This window comes from Sipha flava, unplaced genomic scaffold (genome assembly GCF_003268045.1).
Source record: "Sipha flava isolate LNK unplaced genomic scaffold, YSA_version1 82_pilon_pilon, whole genome shotgun sequence".
NCBI lineage: Eukaryota > Metazoa > Arthropoda > Insecta > Hemiptera > Aphididae > Sipha > Sipha flava.
The window spans coordinates 1384628-1406068 of record NW_020273624.1 but is presented as its reverse complement, the minus strand read 5'-3'; the positions used below and the strand labels follow the sequence as shown (position 1 = coordinate 1406068).

At 34.0% G+C, this 21441-nt stretch overlaps 1 protein-coding gene across 2 annotated transcripts in view; it reads right to left on the bottom strand.

Moving 5' to 3' along the window:
* Positions 1 to 218: 218 nt before the first annotated feature.
* Positions 219 to 21441, bottom strand: part of LOC112693214 (putative fatty acyl-CoA reductase CG5065) — a 35677-nt gene continuing 14454 nt past the window's right edge. Inside the window, exons 2-10 of one of the 2 annotated variants that reach the window (XM_025568186.1) lie at positions 17657 to 17743; positions 9581 to 9787; positions 9115 to 9363; positions 6759 to 6904; positions 5303 to 5412; positions 5015 to 5213; positions 2399 to 2638; positions 1268 to 1525; positions 219 to 660 (exon numbers count right to left, since the gene is read on the bottom strand). In XM_025568186.1, coding sequence (XP_025423971.1) covers positions 564 to 660; positions 1268 to 1525; positions 2399 to 2638; positions 5015 to 5213; positions 5303 to 5412; positions 6759 to 6904; positions 9115 to 9363; positions 9581 to 9775 — 1494 coding nt within the window. In that variant the 5' untranslated portion in view covers positions 9776 to 9787; positions 17657 to 17743 and the 3' untranslated portion in view covers positions 219 to 563. The remainder of the gene's footprint in view (positions 661 to 1267; positions 1526 to 2398; positions 2639 to 5014; positions 5214 to 5302; positions 5413 to 6758; positions 6905 to 9114; positions 9364 to 9580; positions 9788 to 17656; positions 17744 to 21441) is intronic. The other variant, XM_025568185.1, reaches the window with a different exon arrangement.

Sequence of the window (21441 nt, the reverse complement as noted above, 5' to 3'; positions counted from 1 at the left end):
GGAAATTAAAAGGATGTGGCAGTTGGAGAACGTGCCGGAGGTGCTACGGTTGTTGAACGAACGACCGGTCGGAATACGGTCCCCGAGGACGTGCGCACGACAGAAATCTCGGAGCACTCTTAACGACGCGACACAACAATAACGCGAAAAGCAACAAAAAGAAAAATATATATAAACGTGTGTACGTATAGAACAGAAAGCAAAAACTAAAAAAAGGCTGTCGTTTTGAATAATTATAATTACAACAACAACATTAAAAACAAAGTAATAATAATAATAATAATAATAATACGTGGATAAAATGTGTGGTGCGTCAGGTTCGTGCTCGCGGCTGCCAATAACTTACTGAACCTTTCACACCCCTTCCTATTAACTAGCAGAGTAGTAAACAGGTAAATGATCATATAACAATAAAAAAATTGTAATAATAATAATAATACATAATAATAACAATATTTGGGATTCGATGGCGGAATACGGTTAGGCAATACACGTGTGTATACTATTTAGATTTTGTAACGGTTTATATATGTCGTTTAGCGGATGCAAATTTACGTGCGTTCTCAAAAAGCCGTGGAGACCACCTGGTACACCTTGTACAAAAACCAGGCGACGAGGGCGTACTTTAGATAGATCACCACCAAATCCAACACGTACAATCTGAAAACGAAATCGGTTCATTGTTATCATCGTCTTTGTCTATCGTTATTGGTCCGAGTCATGTTGGTTAGTTTAATGATTATTGTAATATTTCAAGAGTTTTTTTTTTTTCATATAATACCTAGCATTGCCCGTGCACAAAAAAAAAAAAAATAAATAAAAGTACTCTTAATAAAATCAACGAGAAGTATTAAATCTCTAAGTGTATAACTTCCTATAATAGCATAAAATGCTTTCAAAAGTCAATTTTAAGAAAACAATGCGACGAGAGGAAATACGATATCAGGAACGAAAGTGTTGTTTATATCGGATAAGAAAAAATAACTGGATAAAATACGTTGGATTAAAAGATGTATGTCAAACCGAGATGAAGACTAAGGAATAAATAGTGAAGAAGAAAATGTTCGAAGAATCTATTTTTGGAAATCCGATAACAATATCGAACAAGGACGAAAGATAAAACAGTTTCATGTTGAAACACAGATCACGCGATGAAATAGCGGCCTGCAATAAAGATCGAGATTTCGTTACAGTCCAGTGGTTGGCCTGGAGAAAATCGGTACAAAGCAACCATATTCCGCGCTTTCGCGATATGTTTTACACTTACACTTTCAATGTCTTTCTGGCCTTGGGTATGGTGGCTGGATCTTCACGAAGGCAGTACTGGCGGGCTCCCAAAATGCACTTTCTAAAATAATCGTTCATATCCATTTTCTCGAAGTCCATGTTGAACTCCCGGCGGTCCACGTCGTTCATGCTCTCGCGCAACGCTAGCAGCCGATCGTTTGGGAAGTCCCACTTGCGCATGGTGAAGTATTGAAGCACGCGGAGACCGTCCGATATCTTTTGCTGGACTCTCAACATGCTAAAGTAATGTAAACAGTACACATTGTGAACGCATTATGTGTGGAGAGCTATGACGAGAACACAATACAGCGAAAACTGTCCAAGATGGTATCGCAATACAAACCGTAATAGAAATATTTCGTTCTAACATATTCCTTGGGTACCGTAATGGACTTCAAAATCGTTCCTCGATAAAATTATCATATAAAAACTATTCGGAACGCCAAGGAATTTTTCGGAACAGGTTTCGCTGTATAATGTTATATTGTTGTTTTTTATTTTTGTCCAATCGAACCGTTTTATAAATTTTAGTCGTAAAATTACACGTTTCACAATCAAAGCAACTCTAAGTAAAATTATTTAATATTATTCATGCATAAATAGTAACTTTCTGATATAAAATATTAATCAATTGCAATGTAAACTCAAAGACTATGCCATGAACGAATTTGAGTGTGTATCTCAGTCTATATACAAAGTTTAAAGAATATTTTCCTAAACTTTAAGTGCCCGTAATATAGAATTTATGAGTAATGATTTTTGAAATGCATTCGAGTAGAGTAAAATATTAACGATGATTAACTGATATGAGCAAACTATCAATAAAATCTCAAGTAGGCTTTCAGTATTAGTATCAATTCGCCTATATCGAAGTGATAGAAGTACAAGTTATTTTAAAAGACACCAAAAAAATATTTTACAGGAAAAAATAATTTGACTTTTTTTTGTAGCTATCCCGAAAATTCCTAACGCATTTAAAATGTATGTGGTTGTATAATATAATACAATGAAAAATTATTTTTCTATTAGTCTAGACGTGTCAATAAACACTTTAAATATGCCTGTTTTCAAATGTTCGTTTATTTTTATTTCAAACCGAACGATTACTCACAAGCGCTTCTGTCCAAGTAATAACATGATTCCGTCAATGAGATAGGCCGGTATCCAGTGGTAACAGATTACTTTGTAAGTATGAAGAAATCGGTTGGACGTGATCCCTCCGGTCGGATACCACAGCATGAGTTCGAAAGGATTTTCCATGGTCCCCTCCCTGCCTTTGGTCATAACCGTGTGCCAAGTGATCGGGTTCAGGTTATGCTGCGTCAAATTGTAAACTGGAATACCACTGGTACTAAACGGAAAAAAAATTTAAAATAATATTACGATGACCCATACCAACCGTTTATTGATTTCGACCGTAGTTTGACTATATGTGTCGTGTCCACTAGCGTTTTTTTGGCGACCGATAAAATGCAGCCGACAAAACGACGACCGAAAACGACGGTTCGTATTAGGCGTTTTATCGATCGGCGAAAACTGAACATCAAAATAAATTTGATTAAAAAGCGCGCGAATACTTTTTAATTTGAAATATATTTTATGAATAGTAAAATGTTGGTTGATTTAAACGAAACGTATCTAATTTAATCAAGAAAATCAAATCAACTAACATTACTATAAGTATTTCAGCCTAGATCGGTCCTTTTTTTTATTTTTAAGCAACTCAAAGATTATCTCAAGCAGGAAGATTTACAGCTTCAGTTACTTTCAACCTACATTAATGTTTCAAATACTTATTTATATATTCATTTGAACCTATATCCCGTGTACGTGGACAGTGCTGAACTTCTGTTATAAGTTTTTCGATAAAAGTACATTCTTACTTATATGTTGGTTTTGAATTTTCAACTTTGAAATAAAAAACTAAACTAAAAACAAACGTACGACGAGTCGGCGACCAAAAAATTTCAGTGTAATCGGTTTTATACAAACGAATTTAATTTCGGGTACGTTGGAAACGTATCGGCGCCTCCAAACTACAAACCGATAAACAATTTTAAATGTTGCGTTCTGATTGCCAATCGGTTACGTTTTATCGGCTGCCGAAAGAACGCTAGCCTGATCCCGTACTAAGCGTGTATTTTACAATTTGTAATCATTTTGAAATCCAATCGTCCAATCAATGTTGTTGTACAGTGTCAACGTAGAGGAACGAAAAACTTTTTACGCAAAAATGCGCATAACCGATGATCAATCAATTTTCCACGACCGAGTTCATTGATTTTTTCCTCGTTCACGATCACCGAAACAAACGATTAATATTTTTTGTGTACTCAGATATTCTTTCCGATCACGAACACAAACGGTTTGAAACGGTTTTCGAAAACGTTCACCGCCCCCCGATCATCACGCGTGTACGCGCATACTTCGTTATCATTACTTATGCAAACCGCGGGTCGATTCGGTTTCGCAGTATAATCCGATTGAGAACCCGATTTAATTTCAAACTATCGTCCGCAGAATTAAGGTACACGCCCAGACTTAGTACAACGACCACAATAATAATTATATTATTATTATTATTATTACTATTATTGTGTACGACGAAAATATGTAGTTAGCTACGATTACTTCTCGGTCGGTTACAATGTCCGAACCCGCGGTGACAACGGTGGAAACCGCAATAGCCTCCAGTCCGCTGCAGTTGCGATCAATACTTCTACTACTATCCAACCCGGTGTGTTATAGCGCAACCGATCGGGGGGAAAAAAAATATTCGCGGCAATATCACCCGTTTAATCGTTACTATTACTATCGTATCCTCGACCGGAATGGTGAAAAACCTTTAGTTATTCGTACACCGCGCACATTAAGGTGCGTTTTCATTACGGTGCGAACGCGAACGGACATGAATATTTGCTTCCGAACGAATTCAAATGCGAATTCGCCGACCGTCCGGTCGAACCGTTCACATTGTTCGCTCCCAACAACCCTGGTCCCCGAATACAGATGTAAAAATTGTATAGTGTCGATCAGACTGCTGGGTAGATATACGATAGTGTTGTTCAGTTTTATTCATTTGATTTTAAAATAATTCTATACGTTTTCGTATAAAATGTCATCGAGTGATGATGACGATTTACTGTTGGTTTGTTCACGTGATAAAATAACCAAAAGAAAAATAAAATTAAACGAAAAAATACGTCACCGATGTATGATATCGAAGCACAGGTTTGTGTAGTGATATTGGATGCTATTAAACTACCTGGGAAAATGTGATGACGATCATTCAAGAAATTGCTGCAGAATGTCTGTCGAAATATTTCATCAGTTACATACTCTCGTTGAACCGAAAATAAAAAAAAACATAATTTAGACTTGCGCTACCGGCTAATGAAAGCATTGAATCTTAGATTTCTGGTATAAATTAATAAGCCAGAGACACTCTTAGTTTGTCCAGTCCCATATTTATTAACTCTAGCGTAATATGCCAAATTATTAAAAACAAAAATCGGCACACTCATTATTTGAAAAAAAAAACCGTTTTGATTACGAATACAACTGGATGGCAATTACGGTTAAACACCGTTCGCATTGAATAGGCATGTTCCTCGATCTTACTCGGCGGAGCCGTTTACACTTATATGTTCGGTACGATTCGACGTGCCGTTTACACTTTTCGTTCGCGTTCGCGAATATGAACATACCTTTATACATGTATACTTGCTTTTGTTTGGTCGTTGCCGTTTTCCATGCGATCGCGATCACGGCGTTTATCGCAAAGTCCACCGGCACTGCTTCTGCGTTGTACTTCGGGTTGCACAATATGGACCGAAGTACGCCCTTTCCGCCTGCGGCCAATATTCCTATAGGCCCATTTAGATTGTCTACCCAGCCGGGCAGTGGTTCCTTGAGCGCCGGAGTCACTGCGGACGAAGGGAAAAAAGAACAAATTTAATAACAAGTCGATCTGGGGATTCTGGGGTCACTAAAAGTGCGGCGTATAGGTACCCACCTATGGAAGGTCTGGCAATGACCACCGGCAGCTTGGGGTAGAATTCACTGACCACGTCCTCAGCCAGTCGTTTGGAAAAAGTGTAAGTGTTCGGATGCGGATTTATCAAGCTATAACCATAACAGTACATTATAATCTAATCATCTAAATGACGGGGGTGTCGTTGATTCCGCCATAACTGTTTATGTTAAGGGATACATCATCGATTCCATCAGTACTAAATAAATATATAGTTTAAAAACATGCTATCGATTCCATCACCGAACCAAGGAAAAAATAATCTTGATTAATAATTTCAGTAGTTGGATTTTACTTACATAGCTTTATAAAATATCGTTTTATACAGTTTTTAGAGAAATATCTGAAATGTTGACTTGTAACCGCTAATGTCAAAAATAAAAAACATTAACTCTTTATGAGATATATCGATTTATATAATAATTACTATAGTTTTATAGTCAATTATTAAATAAGGAAGTAAATATCATACAGCAAAGAGTTATTATTTCTAAAAACATTAGTTATTTAAATCATGTGTAAATATATTTTTTATTAAGAACAAAAAGGGTTAACAGCTGACAGCAGTATGTTGAGGTAATAATCGATAGCTGACGGAACCGATAAATTGTTTTTAGACTACCTGTATTAGCAGAGTCGATACTGGCGGAATCGATGCTACATTGGCGGCATTGATAGGTCCCCTGAATGACAACTAAACGTCAAATGCACAACGACATTATTTGTATGTTATACGCGATAACGGGACTAAAGATAAGACTGATAAAGGACATGAGCCTGGAGGGGTGAAGTTGACCAAAGTTCAATATAAATCACTTAAAATGTACACCGTAGGTAGTATATATACTTCGTGTACACAACTCAAATTGCGTAATCACTAGATTTAGATATAAATGTGGCACAAATATAGGCCCGTGAGTTTAAGGCGTCAAATGAACACCTCCTCCGGAGATAATAAATCATTTTGCGCAGTGTTTTATTTATAAAACTCACAAAAAACTTGGAAAATAACATCAATGATTATTATTTTTCCACGAGAGTAAAGCAAAATAAATTGCTATTTAGTTTAGCGGTTTTTTAGCACACATAGGAGTTGAGGAATCGACAATCTCGACAACCTCGATTATCAATCAGATGACCAATCAATGTCATAATAGAGTATGCATACAGAGCTTTTCTAAAAATATACGACAAAAATTAAATTAATCGTGCCTCCCAATAAAACATTATTTATTATTTAAATATAAACAAATTATCGCCGACCTTTAAAATAAATAAATGCTAGTTCAATATACGATATAAATATTTGGTTGTCTCCCAGTTTGGGAACCGCTGGATTAGTGAATATTTTTTTTTTAAATAGATTGGCCGACAACATTCGAGCCAATGTTGTATACAAAATAGATTAAATATTTTATTTGAATTTTTTTGCACTTACTGAGCTGTGACCTTCTTGATTGAGGTCTCGTTGAGCCAGGACTGCAACTTCATTATATTGTGCGCGTCGAAAGTCGATTTATGCACCTCCTCGTTCAGCGTTTCCAAGTCTACGTGACAGAAAGCCGTGGAAAAATGTATGAAAGCCTGAAATATTCGAGGCGATCAATCAACGATGACAATTTCAATAATAATACAACAATATAATATTTTGTAGACATCCTGAAGTTTGTTTGCGGTTAGCGCGTATATGATCCAGGACAATGCCGTCGTCGATTCGCCGTCATAGAGTTCACATAATACTAACGGCAGGCCGCAGGGTAGTCTTACGACAATGTATATTATTGATAATATATTTATTATTCAATGTTCGTCTCAGAATTTATTCCTGTCTGCGGCGCTAAAATGTTCAACGTCTTCAATGCAGCTTAAACGATACGTGATTACAATAAACAGTTTTTACAATATGTATGCACTTAGTTTTGCGTATACTACAAACACAAAGCGCCGCAGTGAAATATTTATAAAATCCGATAAATTAAATCGTTCTGTAGGAAACATTTGAAGCAAAATTGAAATCAACTTCTTTTGCTGACCACATAATAAATACCGTGGCATCAAATCTGGTCGATGGACGAACAGTTTAATTTAACAGTTTATTTAAATTGAATGGTCTTTCTTTTTTTTTTGTTATTCCGGAAATCGACAACTAATAGTGGTTCCATCGTGACAGATTTAAAAATATCACATGAAAAATATATTAAAATATTTTTAATCAGTTTTTCTTGCGATATTCCAATCAAATTAAATAAATACAATTTAAATAACACAATAGCTATAAAAAGCATACTTCAAACTAATCTCCAGATATATTAGTTGATTCACGCCGATAGATTTGTTTTAAAAATGCTGTGTGTAAAAAACTCATTATTCTATTTTATGTTTCAGTAGGATAAGTATTATTCGAGTGGCGTTAAGAATATTAACAAATTTGAATAATTTATGTTCATACATTAATATCACTATAGCGTTATTTGAAGGAATAACATACAAATGTAATTAAGATAGAAAACTTAACCGTATACCTACGTACAAAAAAATAAATAAAACCATTTAAATAATACGAGTAAAATTGTAGAATTTGCAATCGAAAATAATCAAAAACTTATTTTAACATTATTTATTAAACTTGTTTATTTTATAAGCTAATTCATTTACATAATTTTTAATTACAATAACTTGACTTGATCGATTTTAAGGGATTTTACGCATAGGGAATTTCAACCAATTACTGACCAATATTAAAAATATAATGAGTGTGAATATCGTTTATATGCTTTGATTTTGTCAGTTAAACTAATGCAACAAATAATATTTGTTATAATAATGTGGTAAAGACCCAAAATCCGGTTATTCATTTTTTCTTTTTTTTTTTTTTAATTTTTGGTATTAAAAATTAATGAGGATCAAATTTAAAGTATGTGGTCTTTCGTAATGTTTACTCTTTTGATGTTTTTACGTTTGCTGACAGCTCAAATTAGTCCACTCGAAACAGTTTTTTCAAAAACATAACAGGTGTACAAATGATGATATAGCGTCCTCTTAATGTATTTCACTGTTTCATATTAATCTGTCACTACTGCATTTCTTTTTTTTTTTTTACACTCAGACTTTTTCCCAATTAATTTTTTTCCTTTGACCCGTTAAAAACAGTGCACAGTCGTATCCGACCTCTTACACAATAATGCAAGGATCGTTAAAAGGTTAAATTCGTTGTACTTACTTTTTGTCGTACACTTGTTTACCTCATTGTAAAAATGGTTGAATAAAACGAACGTAGCGCGTACATCAAATCAACAGTTACATTACACGTAAAAATGTAATCAACTCAAATTAAGCGCATAATAATATAAAATAATATAATGAAATAACATCTTAATGAGTGGAATTAACATTCGATTTGAAAATCGGTTGCCGAGTCTACGCGTAGTACATTGCTGTTGGTGGAACAACAACATTGACCCTATCCCAAACGCTTTCGGAAATACGTAAGATATGCAACGTAACTTTTAATCAACTAATACGTGACCGTACACGAAAAAGTTGTATAAATAATACGGCAGTTTCGCCCATGCGCGCCAATTATAACGATAAACAAACTCGATACAGTGAAATCCCTCATCGCGCGGATATCACTTGAAAACTCGAAATGTCGACAGAAAACTTTCACCCTCTCGAGATCAGCTCTATACAACTTATAACCCTTAACAGTTTAGATACCCATCCTGTCGGTTGTCCGTCGATTAGGCAATTTCACTGTACTGTTATGAGCGGTTGAAATTACTCTAAGTAGATACCTCGAGGTTCTTCATTGCGGAGCAAAACTCAAGCATGCGCAGCGTTCCGGTCGTGTTCAAATTGATGGCCTCTGACAGCGAAGCGTCCAAGTTCAGCGTGGCAGCCCCATGGAAGACAATCGAAACCTCGGCGATCATTTTCTCCTTCATATCCGGCGAAATACCCAACTCGTCGGCGCCCACGTCGCCGCAAACCACTTGCAGCTTGGACAACAGCGATTCGTTCGTTTTTCTGATCGAGTCAAACAACTGCGGCAAAAAAGAGTTGCGAAAATTACAGAATTAATAAATATCTCGTCCGACCCTAAACAGTTGGGACAAAGGCGAAGGAGAAGAAGAAAAATAAGAACAATTATTACAATTAATCTCGCCGGACGATTTACGGTATGGGACACTCGTTTAATCCATACGTGTTGTTAATCGTGTGTTAGTTGGTTGGCAATCGTACGGGTATATATATCATTACCGGCGCTTTAATTATCTCCTGGTACCGCAGCAGTGCTGACTTGCCCCTTTTCGACCTGATCAACACGAAGATGTTCTTGATCTCCGGACAGCTGTTCAACAGTTTCCAGACGAGCACTTTGCCCATGAGGCCCGTGCAGCCCGTGACGAACACGGACCGGCCGTGGAAGAATTCGGCGATTTCGCTCTTTGCCATACTGAATCCGATCTGTGGACGTAAACAGTACAGTGATTAGTGCGTAACAAAAAGAGTTACAATGCGAACACGATTAATAACGTTTTTGACCGTTGCAAGCCACAGGATCACAAACGTTCAACGCGGTGTCTAAAAGCGTGCAGTTATATTGCGTACATCGTGTACAAAACAAAAACGATCGTTAAACGGATGCAACCCTATCATTGTTGTGCCGGTACGCGTGGTTGTGCGACGAGTTCAACGAATACCTGCGGATGCGAGAGTACACACTGTACAGGGATAATGCTCGCAGGGACGGGTTTTATCACTTACCAAGGGAGGTTCAAGAATTTAGTTTTTTGTTTTTTAAATCAATATAAAATTTTAGATTACAGAATATGTTTTCGAGTCCCTCATAAGTAAGTCATTTTTTTCACAATAGTGACAAATTTTAAATAGTTAAATTATTGGTATTAATTAAACCATTTTAAAAATATAGGTATACAATTATAATTAACAACAAAAATGAGCTATTTATTTACAAAAAAATATAAAAAATAGATACCATATTCATCAATGACGATATTTTATAATAATTATCAATATATCAATATACTATAGAATTTGGCATAAAATAGTTAGCCTAATCTTAAGGGGTGAGGGCTAATCCCCCCTTAGAAACCTTCTTAAAACCGCTCCTAAATACTCGGGTGGAATCGAATAATTACCGACAGTGATCATTGCGTTCTGTAAACACATCGTAATGTATATTGTTGCGAAACCTTTGGCCGGACACGACAGTCGTGTTAACACTATAGCTGATGAACAGGACGAAGAACAAGAACCAGGCAGGTGTAAACGTAAACACACGCTTTCAACATAACGCCATGTCTTAACTAATACATCGCCAGGAATTCTATCAGAAGGGGGATGTTTCGTGCATAGTCCACGATGTCTAGATAATGCTTGAATTATTTATGTTAAATGTGTAGTTATATTTTCTCGAATCGTATGACAATACAAAACTATTTTCGTTTTTTTTTTTTCGGTGGCTACAGAGCAATACAGGTTACTATTTGAATTCCGATTAATTAATTCGACGTAAATGATAGCCTCTATCCTACATTTTTAAATGTTATCCTTATTTTTTTGAAATACCAGGGTGATGCAAATGCATCACCTTGCACGCCCTCTCGCGACGCCCATGCGTATGCGTGATGCGAGTAGACGATGCGATGTTTGACCACACAGTGCCGAATTCTAGTATCCGCAATAATGGCAAAATTGATGCATTCGAATATGCGGTAAGCGATTACGATTTGTCGACAAGCATTAATGTTATACGTGTCAGTTTCATCAGTTTAGATTTTTGTTTATGAATGGTTAATTACAATTTACCATAATGTCGTCAATTAGAGAACAGCGAGGCTTACTAGAAAATACCCTTCAGAAGTATGAATTACTTAAAACGAGTGCAAAAATCTAAGAAGACGTTCTCCAAATGTTATTTGTAAAGATAGATAACGGCAAGTGGTGTACACAATTATGATTGACAAATAACAAATGAATTTAAAAAACCGTTTATCATCTACTCTCGTCAGCGACAGCGCATATCGAAATGAAAACGAAAAACTATTTTGTACTTCAAAACTGCGAGTGCGGTGCGTTATCGCGGATTAAACGCGTGCACCGGTGATCAGGACCAGTGGCGTGGCGAACTCAAAAATTTTATAGAAGCAATTACAGTTTGTCGATACCCGCCCGACACCCGAAAAACTGAGATACGGCCGCCTCTCGATTGCCCACATCGCCATGCCACTGATCAGGGCAATTCCTGAACATGTTTCCCCGGACGTTTGTTATCGTTAGAAATCGCACCGGCTAGGGCATGACATAACAATGAGTTGGCGAGTAGGTAACTGCAGCGTCGTCGATGGGTGTTGGTGCACGGGCAACGGCGTCGATATTAGAAACGAACGTCCACCGCGCCCGTTATGGAACCGATGACCTAAACATGGAAACTAGTTTGACTCTAGACAACTTTGTGTTACGTACGCGAAACGACCGTGCGACTGCGACCGTGCATCGGCGATAGCGTGACGTGCGGTTGAAAAATCGTTTTCGGTTGTATATTACTATGGGCATACGAAAAGTAAAACATACGCGTGTCAAAAGCGTTCTCGTTTACAAAATGATTAGAATTTCGTTCGAAAAACGTTTAACGGTGAATTGTTTAAAAACTGATGGCCGACGCGATTTAAACGTCCACCGTATCGCGTTACGTATCGCATTTCTTACTCGGGACAAATTTTCAAAAAAAAAAAAAAAAAACGTTTCATCGCGATTCTGCGCAAAAACACCTAATAATAACGATGATCAATGAGAACGGCTAGAAAGATTCGAACCGTACACCGTCCATTGTCCGTGGACAAACGTGCGCGTTGCGGATTTCTGTTTTCCGCGTTATGCACGCGCGATTTATGACCGGTGTAATGGAATACTACCATCACTAACCAATCACAATAATTATAACTTATTACGTGGTCGTCCGTCCGACGACCGAATCATAAATGATAATACGTACTAACGTGCGCTACACCGTACGTCACGAGATCGACATTATATGATATTATTATTGTCATTAGGTTTATCAAAACGGTAAATACGTTGCTACACGTTGCGTAATAACATCGTGTTATGCGATTCATAGTGGTCGATGACGGTCATGCGAAAAACATATCCATACGAATACGTAAACAGTCCTGTCGAACATACCCAACGGAACGGTAAACCGAAATAGGAAATATTTTAACGCGATGCCTACCGGCGTAGAGATTTTTTCCGAGAGGAGATTAATTTGTTCTTCGATCACTAGGTATTTATTGAATGCATTTCTTTAAACTCTGTTGGTCAAACACGGGTCCGCGAAAGTTGCACGGCCGCAAACGCAATTATTAAACTTACCACGGTTTATGTCAGCTTTCTGAAACTAGTAGATAGGCGTACACTGACAAAAACTTTTACTAATTTTATAATAAATAATATGTAATGCTGTATATATATATATATATATATATATATTTATATGATCACTTTATTACACGGTCGATGAAAATACTCTTCGGTATATTCATCATACTTTCACATTATGCGTCGCAGGCAAAATGCATAATTTCTTTAATAAACGTATTTTTTACCGCCTACTCGTGTATTGTATTTTATTGTTGTGTTTACCTGTGTATTATCTATGTACCATCACGATTATCTCACGATTTTTTGTATAGTCTGCCAAATCACTACATATCCACATAGTAAATCCGAAATCTTTCGTGATTAAAAATAAATTTAAAAAATCGTTCCAGAGTTATATTTTGGAGTTACTACAATGATTTAGTTAATTATGAAAAAAAAAAATGTGTATACTTATCGAAATCCAATTATTGTAATACGAACATGAGACATATGTCTTAGAAATAGTACATACTATTTATACGCATTAAACGTTTTTGATATTTATACTTCAGTAAAACATTAATATTTTTGATAACATTTTCACGACATAAAGCCATAAACTTTAGAAATAGAAATGAAGAGTTAGAAAATAATCACCCGTATAAAAGTAAGAATAAATTTAGAATAAGTAGTTTCGAATCTTCCATTTAGTAATAAAATATGTTATTTTAACTGCATAAGATTGATCCGGTTATACAAATCCAAGTCATATAATACAACTTTTTTTATTATACCAGGAAAAGATATAAATAGACACCTGTAGATTGACAGAATGAAGAAATCGACATCTTTATCAATTATATAGAAAATTGTAAAAAAAAAAAACCAAAGAGATCAAAAAACGATATGTTTATAGTAAGATCCGTGGTGGATGGTTAGAGCCTCATTAAATATACTTTTTTTATACTGTTTTTAAACCGACTATAGAAGGAAAACGATTTCTCAATCTTTCCTAACCTCATGAAATATACTACATATTTATATACTAACAAAAATGTTTAAAAAAATGTTTACACTGAGAAAACACTATGTGGTTTTACAACTGATATACACTTCTTGGTTAACTCGAAAACCAATGTTCAGTTGTTCATTATATCATTACATTATCAATTCAGTATTTTAAAATTTTCTTTTTCTTGCACGTATACCACCTAAACTCCGTAGCTAATTATTTTCTTTTCATAAATTATTAATCAGTGATTATTATAATGTCCTATCCCCACACATGAAGTATACTGTACAATAAGTAGATTTTTACAGATTTATATTAACATCTCTATATACGTTTATGTTTACGTTCGTTAAAGCAGAGTCGAGCCAGAGAAAACGTTTTCAAATTTAAAGGGAACATTTTTTTTTCACGACGCTGCAATTTAGTTCAATCTAGAATTTTAAACGGTATAAATAATACCTATACAATGTTGAGCTATCATAGTTAAATACTAATAGCTAATAAAAATATTAAAAAAAATTAAAAAAAAATACCTATTCAAAGATAATATTTTTAACGAAGTAGTATAAAATTAACTTGATTTTGAAAGAAAAACTTACCTGCTATAATCTACATCCTATATCTTGATCAAAACGATCTCAAACTATATGATACGATACATCATATTGAAATACTCATAAGAAGTAAACGCCTCTAAGTTATAGACGTGTCTAAAATTTTTTCACAGGTATGACCAATACATTTTTTTATTAGGTAAATTGAAGTCTTCGTTTAGGAGACGAACAGTCCCAAATTTTCAAGTTGTTGTGGCTTTAAATAAAAAAAAAAAAAAAAAAAAAAGTCCCAAATTTTCATAAAAATTCGTGCTACACATTTTTTAATATACAATGATATGATACAAAACTCCTCTCTACTCTCTTCTATGTGATTATAATTTTTAGTACAATTTCAGTAATAATTTTTAGTAATAGTTCTTTTTTTTTTTTTTTAATTGAATTGTACGTTATAATTAGTTAAACTAAAAACCAATCTGATAATATTTTTTAAACTGAAAATATACTTTTGTCTGGTATAAATCTGAAAACTGTTAACAAATAATTTATTTTAATGTGCGATATATAACTTAAAATATAATAGATATATTTAAGTCCTCATCAGTTATCTTGCTTAAACTGACTTCCCGAAAAACACCTTCATAGTAGTCTTATTTATTAGTATTTAGTAGGTACACACTTCTCGACTTCCGTAGTGCACACTTGCAGTTCGGACTACACACTTTGTGTCAGGGTTCACTAAAAAATAGGGACTGGATACGAAGACAAAGAGTGACTACACAATACACTACCTCGAGAATGTACATGTTTAGTAATTGTAGCTACTACAGTAGCTTTGGCTAGTAAATAATATACTCACTTTCTTCAAAAAAAAATAACATGTTTATAACATAACATACAACTACACAGGTACTTATAGCTATGGATATTAGATAATAAATATTATTGGTTAGTTTATGTCACAGACATTTCATATATATATATATATAAAATTGTATGTGAAAATATTTAATATTTAGTTCTGTTTTATTTAATAATTCGTTTTAATTTTTAGTAATTATTTTTAATGATTCAAGCATAAATGTAAAACGGAGCTGGATTTTGTTGGTTTGGCCCTTGCAAAAGTGACCATAGCCGTAAACACGTCTATGCTCTAAATTCAATAAATTATAAGGGTATCACGAGTGCCTTTATCCGTGCGTGTGTGTTGCGCGCGCGAGTGTGTGCAAAGTAAATGATCATTAGCGCACGCTCGCGATTTTCCCCCAAGTGCAAACTGTACACATACACACGCACGTATATATATATATATATACATTTTTTAGGGTCCATGTGTATATCTACTATTATTATATTTCTTTGTGAAAAAACGCCCGTAAGTAAGTGTTATAATATACCTCGACAACGTGGCTCTAGAATTTTTTTTCTTTTTGACTCCCTCCCCCGTCCCTCAAATCTCATCAACTTATCTACCTATATGTGATTGTGAGTGGGTATATGTATTTGTGAATTTGTGAATTTGTGTGTTTAATGAAAATTATAATAATTTACATACTACCATACACGCGCGCGCGCGCTCGTACACACATAAACATATACATACGAGTAGTACATATTACTCAAATGTTTTTGGCTGTAGGTTTTAGTAGAAAAGGGATGATAACTATATTGTTCACTAAATATTAATGTTAGAAAAATTGGATTCTTTTTTACATTCTATATTATATATACCTAATTTAATCATTCGTCAATATATCCTAGTCTATGACGAAAATAATATAAAATACCTATTCGCCTGCAACTTTAAAACTTTATAATATTTTATTATTATTTACAGTTAAACATTTATACGAAAATAAACACGTACGCTGGACTACAACAATAAATGATAATTCTTTAATAATACTTGGAAAATAAAAACGTCAAATTACGTTTTAATATAACATTTCATATATTTTTATCAACACTATTTGCCGTCGAAAACAATATTGCTGTTGCTTGTTAGACGTAAATAGCCTACGATATAATATAGACGTGATATTATCTTGTTCATGAGCTTGGTGAAGTGAATTGAACTTTTGACATTTTCTGTACTACCCGATTCGGGTCCTGCTGATCGTACAATAAAGCCTGCAGGTATAAACTATATCCTATATAATATAATATCATCTAAGAATACCAAAACATACCGCCGAAAAAGGTCATAGAATAATACTCCGATATTATAATTAAAATAGGATTTATAATATTTTATAATCTAATACCCAATATTATGCGTATACAAATACATGATAGCTAAAATAAAATTATTACTAAAAATATATCACAACATTCTTTATTTTAGTGAACGGGTAAATTGATTTGGAAAGTTTGTTACTAATATTTAATTTAAAATAAGTAAAAAATAAAGTAAAATAGTAAAAATTATTTTCTCGCGTTCGTGCCACTATAGGTCAATATTTACGCCACTGCGTAGATAGGGTAAACATACTAATCAACGGAAAATTTTACATCTATAGTAATAAAAAAATTAAATAAATCTCAGACATTTGCATTTTTGTTAAATGCAAACCAATTTTCATGTTCAATGAATTGTATATGTTAAGAAAATAATTTTACTCACAAAAATGTTGCGAAAAGTATTCACTTGCCAAATGGCAATAAGAACAAAAATATATTCACCTAATGCAGTGGTTCTCAATCTTTTTTGTATGACGACACCCTAATTTAGATCTATAAAAATGGCAACATACTTGAAACAATTAATAGATTTTATTAAAATTTGAAATTTTATTTAAAAATTTAATACTTAAAAAAAAGTTTTAATTTACTTATTAAAATTTAAAAAGTTCAAAGAAAGTTTTATGAAAAACAGTATTAGTTCATAAATATGCAGGCTTGCATAGGTCTTCGATTCATGGGCAAACGGTTAACTAACTTTCGCGTAATTTACTTTCAATATCTTTTTTGCTTTTTGTTATTTCCAATATCGAATATGCTGATTCAGATATTTATGATATTGAAAAGAAAACGAAATTTTTAATTCTTATTATTCCTGTGTATTGGATTTACAGAGAAATTCGAAATGAATCATTTTAAGACATACAAAATTTATATTTTAACGTTATATTTGATGATATTTCTAAAAAATAAGAATCAATAAGAATATCATTATAATTTTTTTTTATATGCGGCTTTTATTATTTCATCATAATTCCGTAATAATATACGTTCATACTTTGAAAGCTTATAATTTTAATTCATAATATTTTGGCGATACACTCCAAAGTAATACGTGACACACTAGAATGTCACGACACACCGGTTGAGAACCATGGACCTAATGTATTATTTCATACTACAGGTTGTGACGGAGTTACTTACGAGCTTACTTCACCAGCTGGCAAACTGGCTGGAATGAATCTTTGAAACAGCGAGCTGGTCTGATTATAATAATATGTTTCGTATAACCTATAAATTAATGTTTGACAAAAATAAATAAAATAATTTCAACTTGAATTTGAATTTCTACTGCGTTCAATAAGTAGTTTCACATTATTTTAATTTACGAGTATATTGAAATAATATTATATTGTAGTGTTGTAGATTACCAGTAAAAACTAAAAAAAAAAAAACTAAAATAATATCCAGTTTTCTTGTTTTCTTATTCACTCGTGTCTCTATTATCTGTTAATTTGTATACATTATAATACATATATAATATATCATCGAACACGAAATACAGACATAATAAAATCACAAAAGCTATCAATTAATAAAATACAATTTATTGTTTACACATCTTTCCTATACACAAAATATTTTATTTCATAACAAATACCATTATTTATCATTTTTCTCCCTCCCTCCTTTTTTATATCAATCTCTTTCTCTCTTTCCTTATGACTCAGACTTAAATTCATTAACTATGCGAAATTTACAAGCACTAAATCGTTGAAATAATAATAGAAATTAATAGAAGTTTACAAAAAATCAAACTCAAAAATCTTTTCTACTGTACCAGTGTATTTCGTTAAACGAACTCATCTACGTACACTTGGCACATTGATGAATTCCAAGGCTAAAAATGGATTTTCGAGAGCGAGATAAAGTTTTACGAGCTCCAGCGATAATCACATCGCTATACGCCATGTACGGTCACGAATCTGAACTTTCAATGCGTAAAAAAGTTTTGCGGCGGTTTCGAGTCCGTCGGAAGTTTTTCTGGGGGGAAAAAAAAATTAATACGGGAAAAAAAAACATTCAAATACGACTGGGGTGCTTACGTTAGCACGCTGCGGGTACCTACGAACGATCCGCGGTCGACTGTAAAACGTATTTTAATTATAATAAGCGTTTCGCGTTGTAGTTTCGCGGTGTCAACGACGAAGGTGGCGAGACCATAACGCGAAACGACATAATGAACTCGGGAACTTTCACGTGCGACTTCTCTAATGAAGATGGCTGGCCGAACTTCGCGGGAGGCTCGCTGAAATAAACTTGTTTACGTACGTTTTTGTTTACACGCGTAAAAATCTCACAGCCTCGGCGAATTCGTTATCGCGCACGACACACGTATATTACGGTAATAGAAAACTCTTGTAAAACCGCAGCGGTACATGCGCGTACGCGAACGTGACGTGTTGGTACGATGTGTTATAATCCCTTGACGCGACGCGTTGCCCGTTGTCCGCACGCCCGTGAAGTTGTCGCCAATATGACGGATTAACTCAATACCTATGCCAGTAATTTTCATGTTCATTGCGAATAATTGCTAATTTATTCATATTTATTTATAAATTCAATTTACATTTATTTATATATGCAAATCAACCGCACTTGGGACAATTACGATTTTTCGATTAGGGGGGGGGGGAGAGAGGCTAATTTAATATAGCTCCACAAGTTAACGGATTAATCGGAACCAACGCCAATATTTTGATGATATTTAGATTCGTTTTGGGGACATTTTGACTTATTACATCACGATGGAGACAATTTAATCTTTTTGGGAACATATTGTTCCGTTTTGTAAAATAATTATTAATTTTCTGAGTAGTTCAAAATTTCCCCAAAAGGATCAAATAGCCCCCAAGGATATTTTAATCCATGGGGACTTATTGAATTTTATGACTGAATTTTAATTTGAAATTTATGTAAGCAAATTATTTTTTTTTTTTTTTAGATTGTTTTAGTTTTTGTTGCCTGCGCTATTGTAATATGATTACTAAAAAGGGAGTATATTTTATAGTCATAATTGAACATATTGTGCTTAGGTCATTTATTTATTAAATCGTTAAAAATTTAATTTAAATGGCTGGGTAGTTAAAAAGTATTAATGTACAAATGGTTATTTCTTGTCGACAGCTAACATACATTATGATACTTCATCGACGATAATAACACAAGTGATACGACAAGATTTATGAGTTTATCGCAATAAATTCGCCAAAATTAGAGATTTAATTTACAAATCATAAAAGCTAATTCGTAATGGATTAGCATAGGTTTTGACTTTGTGTAGTTAACTTCATAAACGTTCTGGTGAAAATGAACGTAACAGCGTACTGTTTTTCCTCATTTTTCGATCTGCGCACACGATTGTAGTAAAAATCAAAACATCAAGTACGACATTTACTGCGTAGTATTATTTAAAATACTCGTATGCTCAGTTATATATTTGATATGATGTATTCATCATTCACTTCGAAGGAAAGTGCTGCAAGCTACTTCCAAATGTTCAACTACACGATGGACTCATCGCCTTCATACCCTTATGCTAATAACTGGAATATACGATCGTTAAGTCACCCACATGCCGTTGGAAATAAATCAAAATAATATTCATATTAATACCTATAATCGCAATAATATTCATCGAATCCGTGTAGCTTTGATCGCCCTAAACTATAAATCTATTTGTACACAAGTAACTATATGATTAAGTTACAGAAGTACAACGAAATTAAATTTTATTTTAAGTTTTATTTTTTTATCAGGAAGGGCCGCGTTCTCGATACCCGATAAATAAACAGCCCCCGTTCCGTTAGGGCTTATATTATATTGCTTTCGAGTTTTCGGAAAATAAAGCATAACGGCTTGAATATCATATATTTGATGCGCGAATCGTGATCGAGTGATACCAACCAGTAAATCATTTTTAACTGTATTGAATGTTTGATATTTAATTATTAATAGGAAAAAGAAAACTTTCGCCACAACTGTATGCTGCAGGTGGAACGAAGTGCTACTTAATTTCGCTCATTGCATAATGGTGTAAATCCGTGCGACGATCTGTAATTATACACCGCTTTTATACATTATTTACGAGGGAATAATGACATATTATTTAAAACTGAAAAATTAATAACATTGTAGGCGACGAAGTTGTTGATTACTGACGGCGATTTGTACAATCCGGTCTACATACGAGTGCAGCGTGTGTGAGTGAATCATGGTAAATCTAAAACACTTCTGATTTCAGACGACACACTTTTTAATCAAATTGTTACCCTTAACAGATTTCCATACCAAAAGAACGTGTGACGGATGTAACGCCCAAAATCATACACGAAATCCTACATGCAAATGCAGTTTAGAGGACGCAGTATTTTAGGCCGAAGGGTGAATAGCTTGTGTCCACGATTACGAAAAACAAAAATTTGTTACACGGCCTAGGCCCATATCACTGTAATCACACGACCTAAAATAATATAAGTAACCGTGTTTCCATACCATGTCTTCTGTCTCTTTTCACTTGTACTTATTATGCTAAGAAGTATAGATTGTATAATTATTATAAAAAAAAAAAAACCGTGTTTTATATCCATATTAATACGTTTCCTTTCGATAGTACATGTGTTACGTTTAATATTTATCCATTATACAATCCCATGTCCGATCGGCGTACGAAAAAATATAAATAATCAACGAGGTTAGATTTAATAACACGTTTCGACCACGCATACACTGATCGTGATGTAACAGGTAACTTGAATTCATTATGAAATATAAAAACATAATTTTCGGTATAACGCCAAGAGTATAATGTAGTACATCGAATCTTGAATCATATATCTGCCGTTGTCCCCATTAAATCCCTAATTAATATGCATGCAAATTGTTTAATAGCCAAAGAAAATAAATCGATTTCGTTTTTATTTCAATAA